The sequence below is a fragment of the Crocodylus siamensis genome, chromosome 14, assembly GCF_052110815.1.
Source record: "Crocodylus siamensis isolate JL-2025a chromosome 14, ASM5211081v1, whole genome shotgun sequence".
Taxonomy (NCBI): domain Eukaryota; kingdom Metazoa; phylum Chordata; order Crocodylia; family Crocodylidae; genus Crocodylus; species Crocodylus siamensis.
The window spans coordinates 28,419,107-28,440,002 of record NC_143408.1 but is presented as its reverse complement, the minus strand read 5'-3'; the positions used below and the strand labels follow the sequence as shown (position 1 = coordinate 28,440,002).

At 44.4% G+C, this 20,896-nt stretch overlaps 1 protein-coding gene across 1 annotated transcript in view; it reads right to left on the bottom strand.

The window, feature by feature from the left end:
• Positions 1-20,896, bottom strand: part of KMT2A (lysine methyltransferase 2A) — a 65,719-nt gene that overhangs the window by 38,031 nt on the left and 6,792 nt on the right. The window contains exons 2-5 of the mRNA XM_090027696.1: positions 7,848-7,917; positions 2,479-5,147; positions 1,203-1,380; positions 575-809 (exon numbers count right to left, since the gene is read on the bottom strand). Of these exons, the coding sequence (XP_089883822.1) occupies positions 575-809; positions 1,203-1,380; positions 2,479-5,147; positions 7,848-7,917 (3,152 nt within the window). The remainder of the gene's footprint in view (positions 1-574; positions 810-1,202; positions 1,381-2,478; positions 5,148-7,847; positions 7,918-20,896) is intronic.

Sequence of the window (20,896 nt, the reverse complement as noted above, 5' to 3'; positions counted from 1 at the left end):
AGAAAGAATAAAAGAGAGCTCCAAACCAGTGATATTTACGCATAAAAAGGTTTGGATAAAACGATACGAGGGATCAAGAAAAATTAAAGTGATATTTGTAACCAAATTCCGTGGTTTCCTTCACCATATGCCAAATATGTACTAGAAAAACACCGTATATACACATCATTTAAAAAAAATACGGAGACAAATCAAATTCTTTACAATACGCTGCCGGGAAAATAATTTCCAATCTTTTCCGCCATTACTAAACTCTGTAAATGACCCAAAAAAGGAAGCGTGGATTTTTGTATCTGGGGACAGGAGAGGGAGAAGGCCCTAAAGAAAAAGATGCCCACATTTTAGGGCAAAAATACTCAATATCAGTTTGTGTTCTATCACTTGCATTTCCTTTAACGGTCTACTTCTGGAGCAACCAAGCACTAGACAGAGCTTTTCGAACCGGATTCCCTCCACAGCCCATCCGTTCCGCTTTTGACACAGAGCGACTCTCTCCCCATCATCCCAGGGGCACGGGCACTTGCTTCACGCCAAAGCAGGGCTAAGCCAAGGCGCTTGTCAGATGCACACTTACTTGCAGCACTGTTTCTTTATGTTACGCCCACCAAACTTGGGTTTATCTAAGCAGTTCGTGCAGACACCACAGTCCTCTGGAACCTGGCACCCTGAACACTGTCCACACCGCCTTGAGCGCCGACCTTTCTTCACTGGAGGCTCCTGGGGTGCCTTGTTTCTGGTAACCGGCTTAATTGGTTTGATAGGTGGAGCAAGGGGTTCAGCCTCTTCCGAGCCAGCTATTGATGACTTATCTGTCATAAGAAAAGTCTGATATGAATTCACGAGCCATTAAGACCATTTCCGTTAGCTCAGGAATTATCCTTTCCAGAAAGCAGTGGCTCAACCTGCAGAGCCACGTAAAAGATGAACACATTTAAGACTCCAGTCCAGAAACTGAAATTTTAAGGCACACGTTTGTAAAAGTAATAGGGGGTAGCAAGAATAGCAAAACCTCTTGCACTAGAAATTTATTTCAAGTGTTCCGTATCTGCTCAACACAGACTTTTCCCTGCTTAAATTTCCAACGCAGCCGAGTCATTTCTATAGCATTACACACTTACCTATATAGCAAGCATCCACTAAATTTGGGGGCGGGGGGTTTGCAACAACCGCAGCAGTTCTGCAAAGGAAAACTTTGAACTTACCATCATTCCCCATGGAAGACAGAATCTTCTCTCGTTCTTCCCATGGTAAGGCACTCAGAGTAGGCATGTCATCGGGAAATACTGCTCGCTTTCGGCCTAGTGCTACAGCTGCTCTTCTGCAAACATGTTTGATTCGCGGTCCTCGCGCTGAAGTCTCAGAAGAATCGCTCTCTTGACCCTAAATTTCAGGTGTGCGAGAACAAAAGGTACTGAGACAGGCACTGCACTAGAACATGTAACAACACATTACTCACCACTTCATGTAAGTCTGAATGCATGAAATTAGATGTTCAATCAGCAGGTCTTTAAGAATTTGAGACGAAGCTGGCTTTCACAGTTGCTTTTTCAGTTTCAATTGTCCAATACAGAGCAACCTAACTCGAATTAAAATGACAGTTTCTATGGCCAACTTTAATCTCTGATCACAAGAAACTGAATGTCTAAATGCTATTATTTCCTCATATAAAATGCACTGGTACCAAAAATTTAAAGGTGGCATTGAGAGATTAGGATAAAACCGGCTAATACTTTACACCAGTCTAACGGTCTCGACAGAAGGTAGAGGGACAAATCAAGCTGCTGTCTAATGGCCTTGGAGCCAGCAAGACACATGAAAATATGACTAAGTAAATAAAATTTAAATCAAAAATAAGCATTACTGCCAGAAAAAAAGCATGCGAGAGAAAATACCAGAGGAGAAAAATGCAGTAAGAGCCCTTGAAAAGGGCACGGGTAACACAGAAGAGAAAAATTAGCTCCCATTTTTGTCCAATGCAATATCCCAAGGGAACCTGATCCTTTCTTATAAGACAGATCACAAGAACATGAACCTCAAAAAAAAAAAAAAAAAAAAAAAAGAGAAAGAAATTTCCGTAATTTTGGCAAGTCGGGAAATGGGGCACCAGAAACGCGCCACGAAATAAAAAGATTTAAGTTCTGTGGTTTAGCCCTTACAAACTCCAACTACAGTAGATTAATACATCACTCAATTTTAGCCTAAGAAACCCAGCAAGGGAAGACACTGCATTGCTTCCAAAAACCATGTGCAGCTCCATCTTGAACCAACTTCAGCAGCTTTTTCTCCCCCTCAACTTCTGCCCAGAGCTTCTTATTTTCAAATTAGGTACCATCTGCTGCATTAACAGTTACTCACTTTGATATACTACATTCTTCTGTTTTAGCATCTAAACGATACTAGCAATTTCCAATTCAAGTATGCCACAAAAATGTATTGTGGAACCATCATGAACACAGGAAAAAAAAAAAAAAAAGATACCTGTGCTTTTGGCTGATCTGTCTGTTTGAGGGATTTGCTCTTCTCAATTTTGTACAGCTGGGCTTTTGCCTTTTTCAGGAGACTGGCAACCCTCTTATCAGTCATTGGAAGTTTGTCTGCTTGAGCCAACATAGAGCTGATGGAGGAAGCGGAATGTTTAACGGTGCTTGATGAAGGTGCAGAAAGGCGTACAGCTCTCTCCTTCTCCAGAGACGCAGCAGCAGAACCAAGCTCCAGATCTGCTTTTTCTAACACCCCTCTACCTCTTTTGGGTATTTTGGTTTTGACGGCTGTCGTCTCTACAAGAGCCGCAGCAGGAACATCTGCCATGGGGTCTATTGCTGTAGACTTTTTCCGCCCTGCAGCTTTTTTTGCAGAAGATGATGCTACAACATCTTCACTGACAACCTTTTCTTTGGACGCTCTGCCTCCAGGGAACAGAGCAGAGCTGCTCTGAATGTCCGACCCCTTTTTCCTTTTCTCTTTCCTCGACTCCCGCTTATTCTCTTTTTCTCTTTCTCGGTCTCTCTCGCGGCTTTTGTCCTTCTCCATGCTTTTGTCAGCGTCTTTGTCTTTGGACAGTTCCTCTGCAGCCCTGTCTTTGTTTCTCCCTCTCTCTGTCTGGTGACTTGATGTGAACCAGGGAAAGAGAGGAGCAGGACCTCCGGAGGAGAAAGGCTCTGCTGGAGTGCTAGTCTGCTTCCTTGGTCTCTGGCTTCTCTCTGCTGATTCCCCAGACTGACTCAGGGAATGGGAAGAAAAAGTAAAAGTTGAATTTAAGGCACTAGTGGCAAGAGAACTAACAGACATGCTAGTTAATGAGGAAGGGACAGATGACTGCGATGTGAGCATTGTCAGGTCAGTGGTACTAAGTCTCCCACTTCTCGTCCTCATGGAATGCGAAGGAGATCTGGGCTCGGATCCAATGGGGCTAAACGCTTTTCTCCTTCGTTTCCTAGAAGACGCGCTTGCTGCCGAGGTCCCTGCGCTGGTTCGGCCGACAGAGGAAGGCAACGTCACGGACTCAAAGATTCTGGAGTGGGCCTCGCTTGGGGTGAATCTCGGAGCCCGCAACAGAGGGCTTCTTTTGTGCATATCGAATCTGGTTCCAGAGTGAAGAGAAAACAAACGCGCTGGAGCAGCAGCACCAGGTGTTGAAAAACCAGATGCAAAGCCAACATCTTCAGGCGTCAGTGGCGGGGGTCTAAAATTATCGAATATCGGTTTACGGATGAGACCTTCTTTGGCATACTTTGCTGAAGAAAAGTACTGTGGTTCTGGCCTAGAATGTTTTAGAGAGGTCCACCTGAAGGTTGGTTCTCGCAAAATTGACTTGCGTTTTTCTTGCATGGGTGCAGCAGAAGCGGGAAGGAAGGGCGACGCCAGCGGTATTGTTGGAGGCATGATCCAGGGTGTGTGGTCTGCGATGCTGGAAGCTGGCTGGAGCGGTGGCGGAGGAGTGAGCAACGGCGGGGGAGGAGAGGAGGAGGACTGTTGCTGGGACGCGCTTGGCAAGGCTGACAACTTTTTAGCTGCCCTCTGGCCGAAACTTCTTTCCGAGATCGAAAACCTCCTGTTTCTCCTATCAGCGCCATCATTTTCTGGGGACTGAGAAACAGGCAGAGAGGCGTGAACTTCTGGAGTATTGCTCCGCTCTTCAGAAGGCGTCTGCATCTCCTCAGATGCCTGCGAATCTGTGGACGTGTCAACACTAGGGCTACTTGATCGTGAACTATCTGAAGAGATCTGAGATGAGTGCTGAGAAGCAGCGCTTGATTTTTCACTGGACCCACAGGATGTAGCACTAAACCGACTGTTTGGTGTGGACTCTAGTCTAGCTATTTTGATAGGGGGGTCATAGTCTTCATCTTCAATGAACCGCTTGGGTGTCTTTATGATCCGCGAAGAAATAGCGCTCACGACTGGCATGATAAACTGACGGATATTTTTGAGCTGGGTTCTTCCCTTTCTGCCCTGCAGTTTAGCTGCTTCTTTCTCGATCTTCTTTTGTGCCCCTTTCTTTGCTCTCTGCAAGAGCTGCTTAGCTATTGTTGCGTCTGTCCTCTTTGTGGAAGGAATAATCCTAACAGGCTTAATCCTGCGAGGACTCTGTCTAACAGCACTCTTTTCTTCTTTTGTGAGTGGTGGCGTACCATCTTTCTCTTTACGTACCCTTTGGGGTTTCTCCAGCTGCGAATTTATGACCAGCGCTGAAGCAGTCTTTAAACGTTCAGAAGATGGTGGCCTTCCTCTCCTGCGAACAATCTGAACCCCCTTCCTCCCAATCTGAAGTTTCCCTCCAGTCTTAAATTTAGATTTCAGTGGGGAGAGTTTACCAGTTCTCAATTTCTTGATTTTTGCAGCTTGCTGAAATGTAGTGGACGGTGCCCTTTTTATTTTCTTCAGGCTCTCTTTTTCTTCTTTGCTCCCCTTCTGAGCATCCGATGTGTCCTTCACTTGTGATACTTTGAACTTCACACTGCTAAGTGTTGGAGGCCTGCCTCGTCTCTTCTCCCCACCCTTCAATTCTTTCTTCTTTATTTTTTCCATGGATAGATTTTCAGACTTGCTTGGAGGAGAACACACTGACGAGGAGTCTGAGAGAGCAGCCGAACTTCGATCAGAACTGCTCCTGGGTCTCCCACGAGGTTTTCGTGGACTAGACTTAACTGAGGAGGAAAGAGAGAACGTAGAGTGCACACTCAGCTTTGCTGTACACCGGTATCGCGCTACCCAAGTCATATCAGAGCTTACGCAACACAAGTCACATGAAACAGGCTGTCAAACATTTTCAATCCAACTGCTATTGTTACAACTGTCACGAAAACTTGTACACGAAAGAAATCCTTTAAAATTCTTCTATAGCAAGGATCTAGTCACATTTCAAGAAAAGTTCAAATACTTTTCAATCAAAAGGACACATTTTAAAAACAATAACATTTAAAAAGGGAACAGCAAATAACAAAGATTAATTTTTGAAACACCATCTGCAAAGAATGGAAAAACTTCGAAAAAAATACATTTTTTCTAAAATATTTTTCTACACGTTACTAAGAACTGCACGTGGAGAAAAACAGACTTGAGAGAGATTTTTACTGTCCTAAGCTTTTCTTCTTGCCTTGATTTTGGAATCAACGCACCCCCTCTGGCCGCACTTGAAGTCAGCGCCGGGCAGATGTCATGCACCTTTAGCTCCATCTGCTACCCGCCAACCCTGCTGCTCCAGTTCTGGGTCTCCAACCATCTGCCAATGCGCTTCAACCTTGCCCTCAAACACCTGAATAATTCTGGGACAAAGTTTCTTCGTAGCAGTTACTGCTCAGTGGTCAAACTGTACAGAGTATTGCAAAGGGGACGTTTATCCGCTGGAATCTAGGTTAAACACCACCAAAATGGTGATCCGACCTAGACTACCAGAGGTGAAAGGTCAATCATCTCCCACAAGATGGAAGGTGGAGTTGTTTGGTTCACCAAAAATTCAACCGTTTCATATCAAGAAGCTACTACTAGCTGGAATCAAAGACCGACTAGAACAGAGTTTACTGAAAGCGGTTAGGCAGTGCTGAGAGCATCTCCGAAGGAGTTCTTTATGAAATTACGTGCCATTTTTGTGTCAGTATATTCTGAGAACTGAATGTCTTCCCTAGCATGAGATTTGCACCCATGTCTGTAGCTACTTATGCCTAATATGGTTAAACACAGCCCTGAAACTACATCATTAACATCAAAATAATCTCCTCACTGAAATGCTGATCTCAGATTTCAGTGTCTCATCCCCTGTTAGTATTACTCACTTTCGCACACATCTCTTTTGCTTCATAATAGATCAGACATAGTCTGTCTGAAAGCCTGCTTTAAAACACTGCCAGCTTGAATCAGGAGATGGGATATGGATTTAGTGATATTGTTCCACAAGTAAAATTGGGAATTTAGAAAACCCAAAAACCAACCCCCCAAGCAAACAACAATAACCTACAGTGAAGTCGTTACCCTATACTTGTGAAGAGAAAACTAATACAGGATTTCTCATCTTCACGATGGACTTAAACCTGACTAACTGCCACGGCTTTTCTAGTTTTAAGAGCCATCTCATGCACAAAAAAAAAAAAAGAGTCAGACTTGTTTCAAACATCCCCCTAAGGGAAGAGGAAGGATTCTGCACTCCTTTTCCAAACCTCAAAACATCTTCAAATTATTTAGAAATAAGCTAAAAACCTCCGGATAGGAGGTTATTAGGAAAAAAACCAAACCAACAAAAAAGCAATCATGGGCTTTAAATCTACCATGAAGCATTGCATCAAGATCAACTCTGAATGCATGCTGAATAGCATTATTTCAAGGTCATTCTCTCCATAAAAGTGGTGGAAGAGACCAGAAAAGTTCAAACCTTTTTACTGGAACCTATGTACCACTGAATACCAACAGCAGTTTGCAGGTTAGTAATAAGAGTTATAACAAGGATTATCTAGCTGCTGAGATCTTGCATAGTAAAACCAATGGGAGAAAGGAAGCAATGTGCATCGGGTGGTATAGGGAGTACTACAGTATCAGGCCATAGCATCATTTCACAGGATTCCTTTCTTCCCCTCCCTTCCACCGCAACCCCACACACTGAGCACGTGAACAAACTGGAACGGAAGCAGAATGGGAACATTTGTCCTTTGCAAACATCATATTCTTCAGAATAAGTGGATAGTTGCCCCTTTTTTTCTTCAAAAGAGTGAACGCTGTCCAAATTCAAATCTTTTGGAGGATTTTCTTGGGAAAAATGTTAACAGTCCAAGATCAACCACTGGAATTTAATCATGTCTTTGAAATCTTAACCACTGTATTCCAGAAGTCAAAGTAAAAAGATACCATGCTACATCTTATAAAGTTAACACGTTTAAATTTTAATTTGTCCATTTTAGTCAGCTCTCGCACTCTCTCTAACAACAACAACAACAATAATAATTGATTAAAAGCTCCCCTCATTAATTGTAGCAGAATGACAGGCTCCAAAGCTACAACTGAGAATCTAGAGGATGTCAGTCAGGCAGTTATACCAAAATCCTCTGGTATTCCCCATGTATATTATGAAGAGACACCTTCATAAGCATAACACGCTGCTTGTGAAATGTGGGACTCTGCCAAGGGGCAGCTCTTCAAGAAAGACGCTGTGGAAGAGAGGTCTACAAAGCACAACCCCCCACGAACAAACCTTCTGTAAGCAGACTACTCGGAGCAGAAGACGCTCAGTTATTTTGCAGTAAGATCTCATAGTAAATATACGTTATTATTGTTAGAAAAAACTTTTGCAACGTAAATAGCGGGAGGGAACAAAACACAGTTACACGTAAGCAACAGACAGTCGCGTAACCCGAACGTACCCGTGGGGGACTTGGTGGGACTTCGTACTTTGACCTCTTCATCCGAGCCAAAACCTAGGAACTGCTCATCCTGGAATGAAAAAGGGATTTTAGCATTCAATGACATGAATAATAATGTTTCAATATTTAACTAGGCAAAAAAAAAAAAAAAAATACTAAAAGGTTCCACTGAAGTAGAAGAGACATCTCTTTATAGCAACAAGTGTTCCTTCAGCAAACAGTCGCCTAATAAATAACTACCTACTACCACCTAGCCACGGGGTTACAGCCAAAGAACGTTTAGAGACGTTCAGACAAAAACACCACTTGCAGATGAGAATACACGTCAAGCACATGGATTCTCGTTTTACCAAGACAGACCTAAGCCAAACGATGCTTCGCAGAATACCCTGAAGGCCTTGTCCACACAGGAAAGCATTCAAAATATATATTTATTTTTCCACTACATTGGAAGAACTATAGCAGCGTGCCCACACAGTTTTTTATGAAACCTGTGCTACATCCCTTGCAAATCCCTGAGTTCATACAGCTTTCTAACTTTTTAAACTAACCCCACAGTACTCTGGGAGGATATCCACAGCACAATTTTCCACGATAAGGCTCTACTCATCCTGGCACTTGGGCCACCGTGAGTTGCGGGATGTCTAAAACTGCAGGAATTCTGGGACAGGCTCAGAATAAACTCCCAGGATTCCTTTCCTTGCATTTCATACTTCAGCTTTTTAAAGCAAGCACTGGTTTTAAACCACTGTCTGACAGCACAGAACAAATGCTACCAAGTGCAGTAATCCTGACGATCGCTGATACAAAGAGTCCATTCTATCAAGTGTATTGGCAGCTGAATGGCTTTGCACGGGTTGGAAAACAGGTACAGTAACAAAGCTACAGCGGGATAAAATGAAGACGTTGATGCTGCTGCTGGACAGTCTTCTGAAGCAGCTTTTCTTGAAATGATGCTTCTGAGCTCAGCCAGCTAGTAGACGGGTACAACATAGCTGGGGTCCAAAACTAGGATGATCGATGACAGCAACAGAACCTCAGAATGTGGAAGACAACTTCCCTAGAAGTGTCCACACAGCTCCCCCCAAAAAAGCAATGCGAGAGCTGCCCTCAGTGCAGAGAAGCATGTGGACATCACCATCTGGGAGTATGTCCCCCAAGTCCACTACCAGCCTACAGCTGACTGGTTTGTTGGTACTAGATCAACTGAGAGAGAGACAGATGTCACGCAGGAGACTACTTCTGTTGAGAAGGAAGAGGATACCTTTGGCCATAACATTTAGCAATGTACAAGTGGCTACTGATGGGTTAACACAGTGGCTAGTGCATAGTGGGGGTCCCCAAAATGACAGGGGCAGCCAATAAGACCCATGCCATATGCCTATTCTCTGCCTGGACACCAAGTCTCCATGCTCATCAACAGAAAGGACCATTTTCTCTCCAGTGCTGCAAGACTCAATTGATCACCATGGGAGACTCGGTAGCACTGGGCTAAAAACATCATGAAAGGCTATAATGCCATGATCTTTAAAAATTCTGGTCTTACAGAACAGAGGGAATTTGAACTCCCAAGACCCTCAGGGAAATGGATAGTGTTGCGATTCCACTTTCATTCTGGGATATCTGGTTTACGCCAAGTAGCTACAGAACGACAGTGAGGAGCACAGCTGGAAAACTGAGAGGAAGATGGAGACATCTCTGCAAAGGCAAAATGCTTTTAAACAGCCTGCCTGCTGGGGCACGTAGATTTTGCTTTCTTACGCACAAAATCTGGACCAGCAACGGGTAAGAGGTAAAGGTGCAAAAACAACAACTATCTGCATGTCCTGAGTAGCCAGCAAGGGCCGTCTCCAGCTGGTCGTGGACTGGTGTCTGGAATATGCCATGCTTCTACTTTCAGGCCACGATGTAATGCTGCAAAAGGAAAGTGCTGTAACCAACGGGAATTAATGCAATGCTCTCATGTCAGGATCCCATTAGAAACTGTTACAGGCAACTGTTTCTCAAAGCAATCGCTTCAGTCAAGTTCTACACAAAAGTCTTTACTGATATAATAATGCACATTTAAAATCAACAAAACAAAACATGCCAAAAAGGACAGAGCGTTCACATATTTATTGCAGGACTTGGAAAAACAAGTGGAAGTCATCTTTGTCTTGGATGGAAATCCCATGAACAGGCTGTGCCTTTTGGATAAATGAACGTTAACTCCCAGTATCCTATGTTATCCACAGGATTTGGACTAGGCTAGACTGGGCAGTTGAGTGTGAACAGTGTTATTACATTATCCAGGAGCACTGCTCAACCCCTGCCTCAGGTCTAGGGCTCCTTCCTACATATCCTCTGTATCCATATGCTTCTTTGAGAGCCTCTCCAACTTCTACTTCCTTCTGCCTTGGGAGCTTTCTGTTACGATGCCATCCCAAGGGCCAGGGAAAGCGTCCTCTTCTGTCATCTCACTTCTCCCAAGGTTTGCCAGGCCTCCAAGAGCCGATACGCCCCGGGTCCGTGCAGGCTATGGAACATCAGTTGCTAAGGGAACAAAGAAATAGAATAGAAATTATTTTCCTAATAAAAAGGTCTCCATGCTAATGGCGATATAGCGTTGCTTTGTCACTATTCTGTAAGCTGGTCCCATCTATTCTTCCTAGTCTGGAGTGTGCAGGGAGATGTCAAAACACTTCACCTTCCTTTTATCCCGTCCCTGTGCCCAAGCTGGGAGCAATACAGACGCAGTAAACAGCTCCAACATCAACATCCCAGATGGAGCAGAATTAATCCTGCAGCAGTTGTGCTGCATCTGCATCGCTCTCCACATGAGCACACCTCAGTGCAGACCAGAACTGCTGCTCTTCATGGAGCAAGAGCACCCCTCCCCCTCCTGAAATGGCTCCAAGTGCTTGTTGGTTCAAACCCTCTGAAGTAGCTGGTTTGAACCCAAAAACGTCACGTGCTTGGGAGGCTTTAGCAGTGTTGCAGTGATGTGGTAGCTATAATGGCCCACAAATGATCCAAGAACCAAGCATCTTTGCAGCTGATATCTTTTACTGGACCAGCTGCGTGGCTGGATCATTAGACAAGCTCTCAGATACAAGAGTGACTTCCATTCAAAAGCTTGTCTAACATTATCCCAACTGTGCAGCTGGTCCAATGAAAGACAATCACCCACAAAGATCCTTGTAAGCCTACCCATTGTGAAATGCCTGAAGTAGACTGTCAAAGTCAGGCAGCAGAGACCAAAAAAGGTAGCTTAAAAGCTGAGAGCATGAAGTAAACTACTTCTTACTGCTGCTCCTTCTGAATCTGTCACTGCGATAAACATCTTCCGCACAAAACATCTGAGGTTTTGGCTTCCACAACACTGCCAACCTGAGAAGTGGGTAAGGAGGTGAGCAGTCATCCAGGAGCAGGAGGGATAATTAAGCATAACAGGCAGGATAGGGATGGCACTTTGGACATTTCAGGAAAATAAGCTTCATCTCCAACCTGGATGCCTTTGGAAGACTGGCTTTGGAGATGGCCAGGGAGAGACAAGTCCACAGGCACTGTCAGCCTAAGCTGTTGTAGGTAGGGCTGTGTCCCACCAAAGTCTTTAAAACCTCCCCATACAATTGTATTGTAATACAGCACAAATACTTACTATGCAGCCCCCGCATCAGTTTGAAGCTAGATCTCAGGTCAGGGGTTGGAGGTGCCATCTCCAACAATTAGGTCTCTGGCTCAGGGCTGGACATGCTGGTATCTTGGCTCTTCAGGAGAACCTCTCCCTGGTCACAGTTCCTTCCACAGTCGGTTCCAAACTCTCCAGGATCCCAAGGAAGTCTACTGGTGCCCTCAGTGACAGAGTCTGGTCCAGCTGCTCACAGCATGGACAGGCAATTGCGGGGGGGGGGGGGGGCGGCAGCACGCTGTTTTTGGAGATGGGTCAGAACAGCTTGTTTGTGATGTGGCACTTGGCCATCTCCTGAATACTCTGACTCTCCGGGATTTGCTCTGCCAGCGGCTCGGGCAGACTAGCAACCACAGCCGAGATGGGACTGGATATATGCTCTTCTAAACTGCAATGCAGTAAAGGGTCATTTGCCAGGATCACACACAGCTGCTCTAATCAGTATGTAACCCCAGGTATGTGAATCCACGTGTGCTGAAATCACAGATAAAATATGAACCGAAACCTCACTTGCATGTCTGGACACACAGCAGTTTTAGCCAAAAGAAAGTTTAACTAGGGATAGAAGGAACAACTTCCCTGTGTAGACAAGGCCTATGCAAGCGTGCCCTATTTCCAGGCCAGACTAAGAAATATGACATCAGAACAGCGCTACTACACTTCAGCTTTTCTGCTACACCCATTTCATGGCCAACACGTCACGTATTATCACAGCTTTGAACGTCGATTTCAGGAATGCTCATTTTTGAGTAGCGTAGAGTGCCTGAAGCTTCTAAATGCACACGACTCTGACCCAAACCGCTCCGAGTTGGGGGGGTCATGCAACCACCTCCTCTGAAGATGGATGTTTACCATCTGCTCTGCACTGCATGAATGGCAAACACCGATCCACAGAACCGCAGCAAGTACCATCCAGTACTGAACCCCGTTTACCCGCAGAGAACGACGGTGGAAAAACAGCAGAAAGCCATCTTCAGTTTTACCCAGCCAAGACTCTAAGCCCATCCCAATCGTGTTTCAGGCTAGGGCTTAAAACAAGTGACAGGGTCTGTACCTATGGATGACCTCTCATTGTGCTACATTATATCTACCTAACTACCCTAGACTAACTAGAGTAGCTAAGGTGCAAATCTACCCTGCCTTCCTCTTATCCACAGCCAGGAGAGGCTCCTTATTATACTACTAGATCCAAGGATCAACTGATACTTTTGAATTGAACTTGAAGCAGCGTTAGGGGTCAACAGGAAAGTACTTGATCCTCCTACAGGTCAGCCTTGAAGGATGAACACTGACAACTTGCTCTCTAATAACAAAATGCTCAACTGCGTATTTTCAGGCCTCTTCATTATAATCTGGCTTCTTCAACGCAGACGTTAAGCCATTTTGGAAAAAATCATGGGACAACACTGACTTAGATGTCAATACATAAGCAATACCAGTTTCTCTACCTTCAAACCCAAAACAGATCTGTTGCCCCAGGAGCCTGCTGAAGATCAGTAAGCTGCTGGCAGACAGCCAGCCAGAACTAGGCAAGCCAGAACCAGGAAGAAAAGCGTTTTGAAGAGACACCTTCCACCAGCTCTGCAACAGCCCTTACGTGAGCCTGCCTGCAAACGGGCAGATCAGTCCACGGCCCGCAGCCCTTAGCTCAGCACTGGTTCTAGCCATTGATAAACTACTGCGTGTCAAAATCACCTCTAATTTGCGACTGCCAAAAAACCCCCCAAACCCCATTTTAGACGATTGCCCTGGTAAGGACAATCTATTTCTTTGCAACATCCAAGCTGGGTTACTGGAACTCAGTCAAAAGCAAGGCCTCAAAAAGTTGTCAGCTAGCTCCAAATACATGCCTCATGCCCATATACACGACACTCAAGCAACATCAGCCACTGCTCTGCTCGTTAAGTTCATCACGAAGCGCTGCATCCACGAGGAGACAGCTGTCCTCATTGTAAAGGTCCTAAAAAGGCACCAGACCAAGTTATTTACTTATTTTTAAACCTACTCTTACTAAGGGACCAACTCTTCAATCAACCGAAGCTTCAAATAAAACCAACCAAATCTCAAGGGTCACACGACTGACCACAACAACAGAACTTTCTCCACAACTGACCCCAAACTACAAAACTCTTCCAAAGGTCAAGAAAATAAAGTGTTCAAAAGAATGGACCACAGATCTCACTGCCTTCAGGATACCTCTTTAAACGGCTGTTTCTACAACTGCAACAGGAAAGGCGGCGGACTCTTGTCTATACCTAGACAAAGGGAAAGGGGCCGAAACTGGCTCAAAGCTGAGTCCGCGTTGGGCCGGACGACAGTGGAGGAACGCCCTGGTTCAGCAGAGAAGGCTGGAGATTCAGCAGGTGGCAGTTATGGGGAAGTCAGTAGCAAACCCTTGCTCTTATAGGACATTTAGGGCATTGGGCTTCTGTTAAGGCAGACTTTTCAGGTGAAGTGCAAAACAAGCCTTACTCACCTGTTGTTGTCAGAGATTTCACAACATATACTTTAAGAGTTGCTTGTTAAGTACTCGAGTCCTGCCCAAATTTCACCTTTGCCAGATGAGGGAGACCATAACTGCTCAAGTAGACCACAGCTCATGCGAACTCACAGTTCTCTGAAGAACATCGTTCACACGGCTCCAGCCACATCGCCCTGCCTTCTGCCCAACTTCAGACTAACACGGTTCTCTACCTCCCAATAACGGGGGGGGGGAACACAGCCTCTGACACTGCCAACACACCATTACTGTTCAACTTGTCACCTTGCTAGGCAAGCCCAGGGGAATCAAAGTAACAGAACAGATTTCTCCCCCCTAAACACAGGAGGCTGTTTAAAACCATACACACCTTCGCGCCTGTGCCTTGTATGAAGGAAGGACTTTCTAAGCCTTACTTCTTGCAGGGTCAGCAACAAAGCCTGCTGCAGTCAGCAGAGTGGAGAATGTGTCACGTGTGTCTAGGACTTAAAGACAAGGGAACCATTCCAAAGTGTCACTGCCCACAACTGGCCATTCCCAAACCACACAGATTGGGAAGCAGTTCACACCTGTGCAGAAAATGCTGCTGCTCCAACACCAGCACGTGGAAATGAGCATCCAGCCCGCTAGACCGCATAGAGGGCCAACTGGCTGGGGAAAGAGGAGGAAGGGAAGGAGTGCTTGCACCCATACTTTGGGGGTCCCAGAGGCTGGGTGACCTGCAGCTGGGGAAGTCTTCACTGTTCTGCTGTCCCTTTTCTCCTGAACATGAGGTCAGTAAACTTCAGAGGCTTGCAGTTGACCAAAAAATGCACGGTGCTTGCCTGACTTCAGTGGGGAGGCAGAGGGGCGTGAAGGGTTGCTTAGACATACACTTTTGGGTTCCCAGGGCCTGGGGAGATGAGGAGGGGGTGCAGTCAAGCAGGGAGTGAGGACACAGCTGGTTTTTTAGAAAGATGCTTTTATTGAACAAACGGAATAAGGGAGCAGCAGTCCTCCTTGGCTCTTAGCTCAGAAGCTGGGCGTTAGCCGTTTGGGACTGGATGGCTAGTCTGGCCAAAGCTTCCTGCTGCTGAACGCACAGTCCACATGCATACGCTATGCACACAGCAGTCCACATCTCTGAGAGTTATCCAAGCTATGGGTGGCTTGGTTACATTTGATTCAAGTTAAACAAGCATGAGGCCTAGGCATTTTCATTTACCCCCCACCCCCACAACAAGAGCAAAGTCTTGTGTCATCACTTCAGTCCAGGAGCTTAGGCTATGGGTGCTAAGAGCCCTGTGTGTTATAAACTAGCATCTGGCCTGGATGGGGACTGTCCCCCAGGACTATTTTAAGCAGATCTTTGGGATTACAACTAGTCACTCTAGAATGGTCCTTGTCTGTCAAAGCCTTCTGTAAAAAAAAAAGTGAATAAACTTCTAAAGCTACCCTTAGTCTCCATTTTAAAAACTTACCAATAACAATCACATATTTCACTGCTGTACAGTGCCTATACTCATCAGGAATTAATTTAAGTTGCCATGTGTACATGGTTTGTGATGGGAAAATTATCCCAACACAGCTCCACACAAAAGTTAGGCCACCCCTCCACAAGGAATTTGGAGGTTGACCCAAAAAATGTTTCTGAAATGGTGCACTTTTAACTCCTTCAGCAGTTGCAACGCTGTTCAGCAATACACAGAAAGGTCTTATTAAAGGCCAGGTTAGAAAAAGAAACGAATGATTTTCATTACTGAATAATTTAACTGCCACTTTCTAAACAAAAACCCATTCAAAATTCCAATACAAAAATGCTTAAGTGTTGTGTCTGAATACGTTATTTCTCAAACAAAGGTAATTTGTATAAACACAGAGCTGTTCCAAGAGCAAAGAGAGCCACTGGTAAGTGAATATTCAAAAATAAAGACATTCTATCCTGACTTGCAAGAAACCTGCCTTTTAGTCTTCAGGGCTCTGATATACTGCAAGTCAGTGAATTCTATTTTCTGTGTCGTTTGTAATACATTGCTCTGTTCTGCGAGAACATCTAAGCATCACCTGGGAAGCATAGGGAGACATTGCTAAATGCATGAAATGCAATGCTAGCAAGAGTTGCCAGGCTATATAAATAATGGAAATAGAGCCAGAAAGAGAGAAAGCCTAACACACCTTTTATGTAGCACACACTAAAAGCTGAAGAGTTATCTTGAGCTTGGATTATACTGCCTTTCACCGAATTCCACCCCCCCCCTTTTTTTTTTTTTAACTTGCTCCTAATAAGCATTACCGGGATATCAGGTTACCATACAGCAGTACAGTTTTCTGTATTCACTAGATATAGATAGTATAGTGGTGGGGGAGGAAGACATTTCTAGTTTTTCAGTAGCACACAACTCGTTATTGCTCCTTTTTGTGGCAGTGATTCCAGGAGAAAAGGAACAGCACTGAAAGAACAAAGCTCAACCCAATTGTTCCTACAAGATACATTTGTTATCAAATAGATTAAAAAATTAAAAGACAGAATCTGCTTAAAGACTTTAGTTAGTTTTCCTGAAAGAAAAACCGTTCGTCCTGTCTGAACTGAAGACAGGACTTAGGTGAGCAGGATTAAACTGAAATGTAAAGAGAGCGGTGAAGGAAATGCTGCAGAAGCGCATCACTCCAGGCTCAGGCTTTGCACGCAGCACTGCACCGAGCACTCGCCGAGTCACGTCCTCGCCACTCCCCCCTGCACACGTGGGACTCGCTGCAAGATGTAAACACTCTCACACTGCTAGGGCTCGGGCAGGATTAATACTTCCCCAGGACAAAAGCGTTCTGCACAAAGTAGAAAAGGAGCTGCCATTAAAAAAAAATCCTACGCGTTTGCTTCTGTAACATATTTCAGCATGCATTTGTGCTCTCCAAAGAGACAGCATGGGAGCAGATCAATAATAAGCTACATATGACCAATCTGGCTTAGGAAGGCCTCCCAAATAGACATTTGTCAAGTATGTTTTTCCTCATCAAGGCTGCCAAGAAGCAAGACAGCCGTTTTAAACAGACAGTAGTCTACTATTAAGTGCACTTAATAAAGAATAAGCATCAGTGGACACAGATGCTTGTTCTTTGGGAAACAATCAGGGTTCCTAATGACATGCAAACAACAACAACAACAACAATATAAACCCTTCAAGCATTTACGTAGTGCTTCAGTCAACGTGGTTTACAAACATGTAAGCCTTCACAAGACGCCTCTAATGCAGGTACCTGGTAATAAGCAGTGCCCCAAAACACTGGATTTCACAAGGATCTAGGAATTCCAAGTCCCAGTCCCTTCCTCCAAGCACTAGTCTACGCTTCCAATGCCAACCAACAACCTCCACGGATTCAGGAGTTCAGGGACTGGGTCTCAGGACAGAAAGTGCACTGTTACAAGTTGCCGAGTAGGAAGAGGGAAACAAATTCTTATCCAACTGAGACAGGTTACCAAGCTGGGGGTAGAAGAAAACAAGGCTGGATAGGAATGGAACGAAAGTGCTGAAGAGAGAGAGTGGGATGGCTTTGGAGCAGAGTGAACTCGACAGTCCATCTTGTGGCAAGCCTGTAAGAGTTGTGAGTTCTGCCAATATTTCGTTCAAGGACCACTTGGTAGGAGAGAAACCTTTTCCCTACACTGGCTCATTTCATAGTCTCTTGGCCTCCCGTTGACTCGGCCCCAGTGCATTTCATTCTGCAGTTTACCAGGAAAGAGCCTGAACACGTGATAGTTCATGGCGAGTTCAAGAACCATCAATATAAAAACCTGTAGAGATTTTTTTTTTTTTTTTACACAAAACAGTCTTGCTAACCGTTTCAACGTGTTCAGAGTGGGCAGCGCATAACTACACAAATGTTTTAAGACTAGCAATAATAGCTGTACTTCAAGGACTACTTAAGTTTCTGGCAAGTGGTTTCAAAACTGAAAAGGACCATAAAATACATCTTACTAACTTTTGTGTTCTGATGCAGTGAAGTAAGTAGAAAGCATAACACAACCCAAAATACTTCAGGTACATGCAGAGAAGTATTTATAAAGGAAAAAGTAATACATGCAAAGACTGATTTACATTATTCAACTCAACACTATGCCCACCCACAAAAGGCAAAGAAATTCAGAGTTTAAGCCAAAATAATACCTTACAGAAAACCCGCAGTACACAGGAATTGTAGAATGACGTGCAAAATAATTCTCTACTGGAAGACCAAAGTCAGTCCCAGACAAGGCAAGACTGATACCCAACATTAAATTACGAATTTGTGTTTAAAAATTTCAGTAAATTGGTATTAAATTATTAGGCAGTGTTGGAAAAAAGAATCTCAACATAGGCATACGACACACACCCCCATATTGCAAGAAAAGACAAAAACCCCACAAATCCAACTTCAGTAAAAAGGTGCAAGACCCTACCTGTCAAGAAGTGCTGAGACAACTTGTAACCACATAAGAGATCCTTTGTTTCAAAGCTGTTTCCATACACTGAAAAATCTGTGTAAAATTCCACACAAATTATCGTATGGTAGCCTGTCCCACATCAACGACTAGCCCTACTCAGCTCAACTAGCTCATTGTCTAACAAAGCCTGAAAACTAAGTTTAAACAAACAAAACCAAAAAACCAACTTAGAGCAATTTCTGGCTGAGGAGCAAGTCTTAAAGGGTAAAACCACAGCCCTGACATGCTCCCAGCCCAAAGGGTGCAACTATAATCCTACTTAAGAATGAATCTAGAAACCGAAAAGCTTAAAAGAACAAACTGGAAAGACTAATACACACGAGCAAAGAATCAACGACGCACAAAATTTTGTACCCACAAAGTTGTTTAGACACTTGCACAGGTTAAAGGATTTTCTTTAACCATAAATAAAACTAGTGCCTTGTTTTGTTTTTTTAAGCCTTCTCTCCCATCCAAGTATATAACACCTTTATAAAAATGGCTAAGGATGCAACGTGGCATAATGCAATGCTTTGGAGTAAACGTTTTTATCTGCTTACTACTGAACTACTAATGTCTTTGGTTTTCCAATGAAAACCGTTCATTTCCAACTCCAAATAATAACAACAACAACAACAACAAAAATAATAATCTCTCAAAGCTGGCTTTGAACCAGATTCTGTAAATGGTTATTCTTAAGGAGGCACTGTCATGGCCAGTAAAACTGCGCCTTTCAGACTTCGTCCTGGTTCACATACAGTTGCCCATTTGCTTTGCCTGCTCTTATTTTGAAAGCAGACAAGTATCAAAGATTCGAAGACTCCAGCAGACCGGTCATCACAAACCCACTGGAAACCAAATCAAACCAGTGTCTGAATGCAGGTGATGGATAGCTAAAAGACATTTAACACTTTTCTAACCCTCATCTCCATGGGCAGAGCTGCTCACGACCTCTGGCAGTGATCTCCAACTGCATTACCCGAACCAGAGATTGAACCCTAACCATGGGGCTTGGAGGGGAGGCAGGCAAGGGAAAAACAAAGTTTCACAGAAGGCAGGACTCTCAGGCCTGTAACGCCACCTCATTTTCTTGCCCAGGATATTTTTTGGGCGACTGCCATCTCTTGGCTTTCGTACCCCAGCTATGCCCGTTTCTCCAGCGTATTCCAAACCAGACACGTTGTCCTTGCCCTCCCTTCACCTAAAAGCTGTCGGGAAGTCACTGCCACAAGTGGCCAGTATCTTTCAGATGCAGATGAAACAATCCCCAGGCAAACGTAAACCTTTAGCACTCCTTAATAAATGCGAGTGTTTTGGTAGGCCAAAATTGGTCGTTCCTGCTCATGCCCAAGAGCTCTACGTCCATGTTTTTCACCTATTTCCCCAACCCCTAAACTTGATCATTAAAAATAAAACAATATCAATTTATAGTTTCACAAGCTAGACCACACTCTTAAATGATTTATTTCCTGCTCGATAAACTAACCTGACAAAGAAGAACAAGCCTGAACCAGTACCAACCAGCACTGACATTCGTCGTACTGTAACAATGTTCAAATCTGATTTGACCTCAACACACAGAGCCAAGAAATAAATCTTATTCCTGACAATGCTTAGGAAAAGGGCTCCAGGTAGGCAAGTGCACCAATTTACTGGCCAGCCTTCTGCGGCGAGCAGGGAGCTCCCGCATAACTTCCCCCAACCCAGAGCTTTTCTATGCAGAAAGTCCCAAGAGCACGAACACCTTAATGGATATGGGCAGCACAGGAGCCACAGGATACAGTGGGGAACCGAACTTTTGTCTGGGGGTCTGCAGGCAGGAGAGAGGATTTGCTCATCAGCGTAAGGCATGGCAGCACAGAAGATCCACTGGTCTGGACTGGGAAGAAAGCTCTACCACTTGTCTCATCTTTCTTGTCCAATACCCTTGTGCAGCCCCTGCCATAGAGGGCCAGGTACAAAGGTATCAAGGTGCCAAACTCTGGCAGAAAAAAAAACAGTGTTCACCTGAGAAAGCATAACCCAATACTAAAGGTTGCTGAGGATTATGAATGAAATGATGACAACGGCTGGCTCCTTATGCAAGGCACGGAAGCAAGAGGACTCATTCATGCCAAGAGGGAACATTCTGCCCATTCAGACAGGCTCTGGAAGCTTTCCTTTCTCCATCAATATTACAGACTACCTAGACTCTCCCACAGAGTTTAAAGTTGTGACTAGACAGACAAAAGTTTCTTCAGCACAATTCAAGCATAGACAGTCATGCTCAAATACCTATTAAGATGAATGAGCAGATGATACCAGTAAGACCTGGAAGTAACAGTACAAACCATTTTCCAGAGTAACTCTGTATAAAGACTTCATAAGGAATGCTGGTCTTCAGAATACACTGCACCTGGAAAACCTCAGCTGGAGGGCAATGTGGATTCTCAGAAGCACACACGACTGCTTCCCTGATCTAA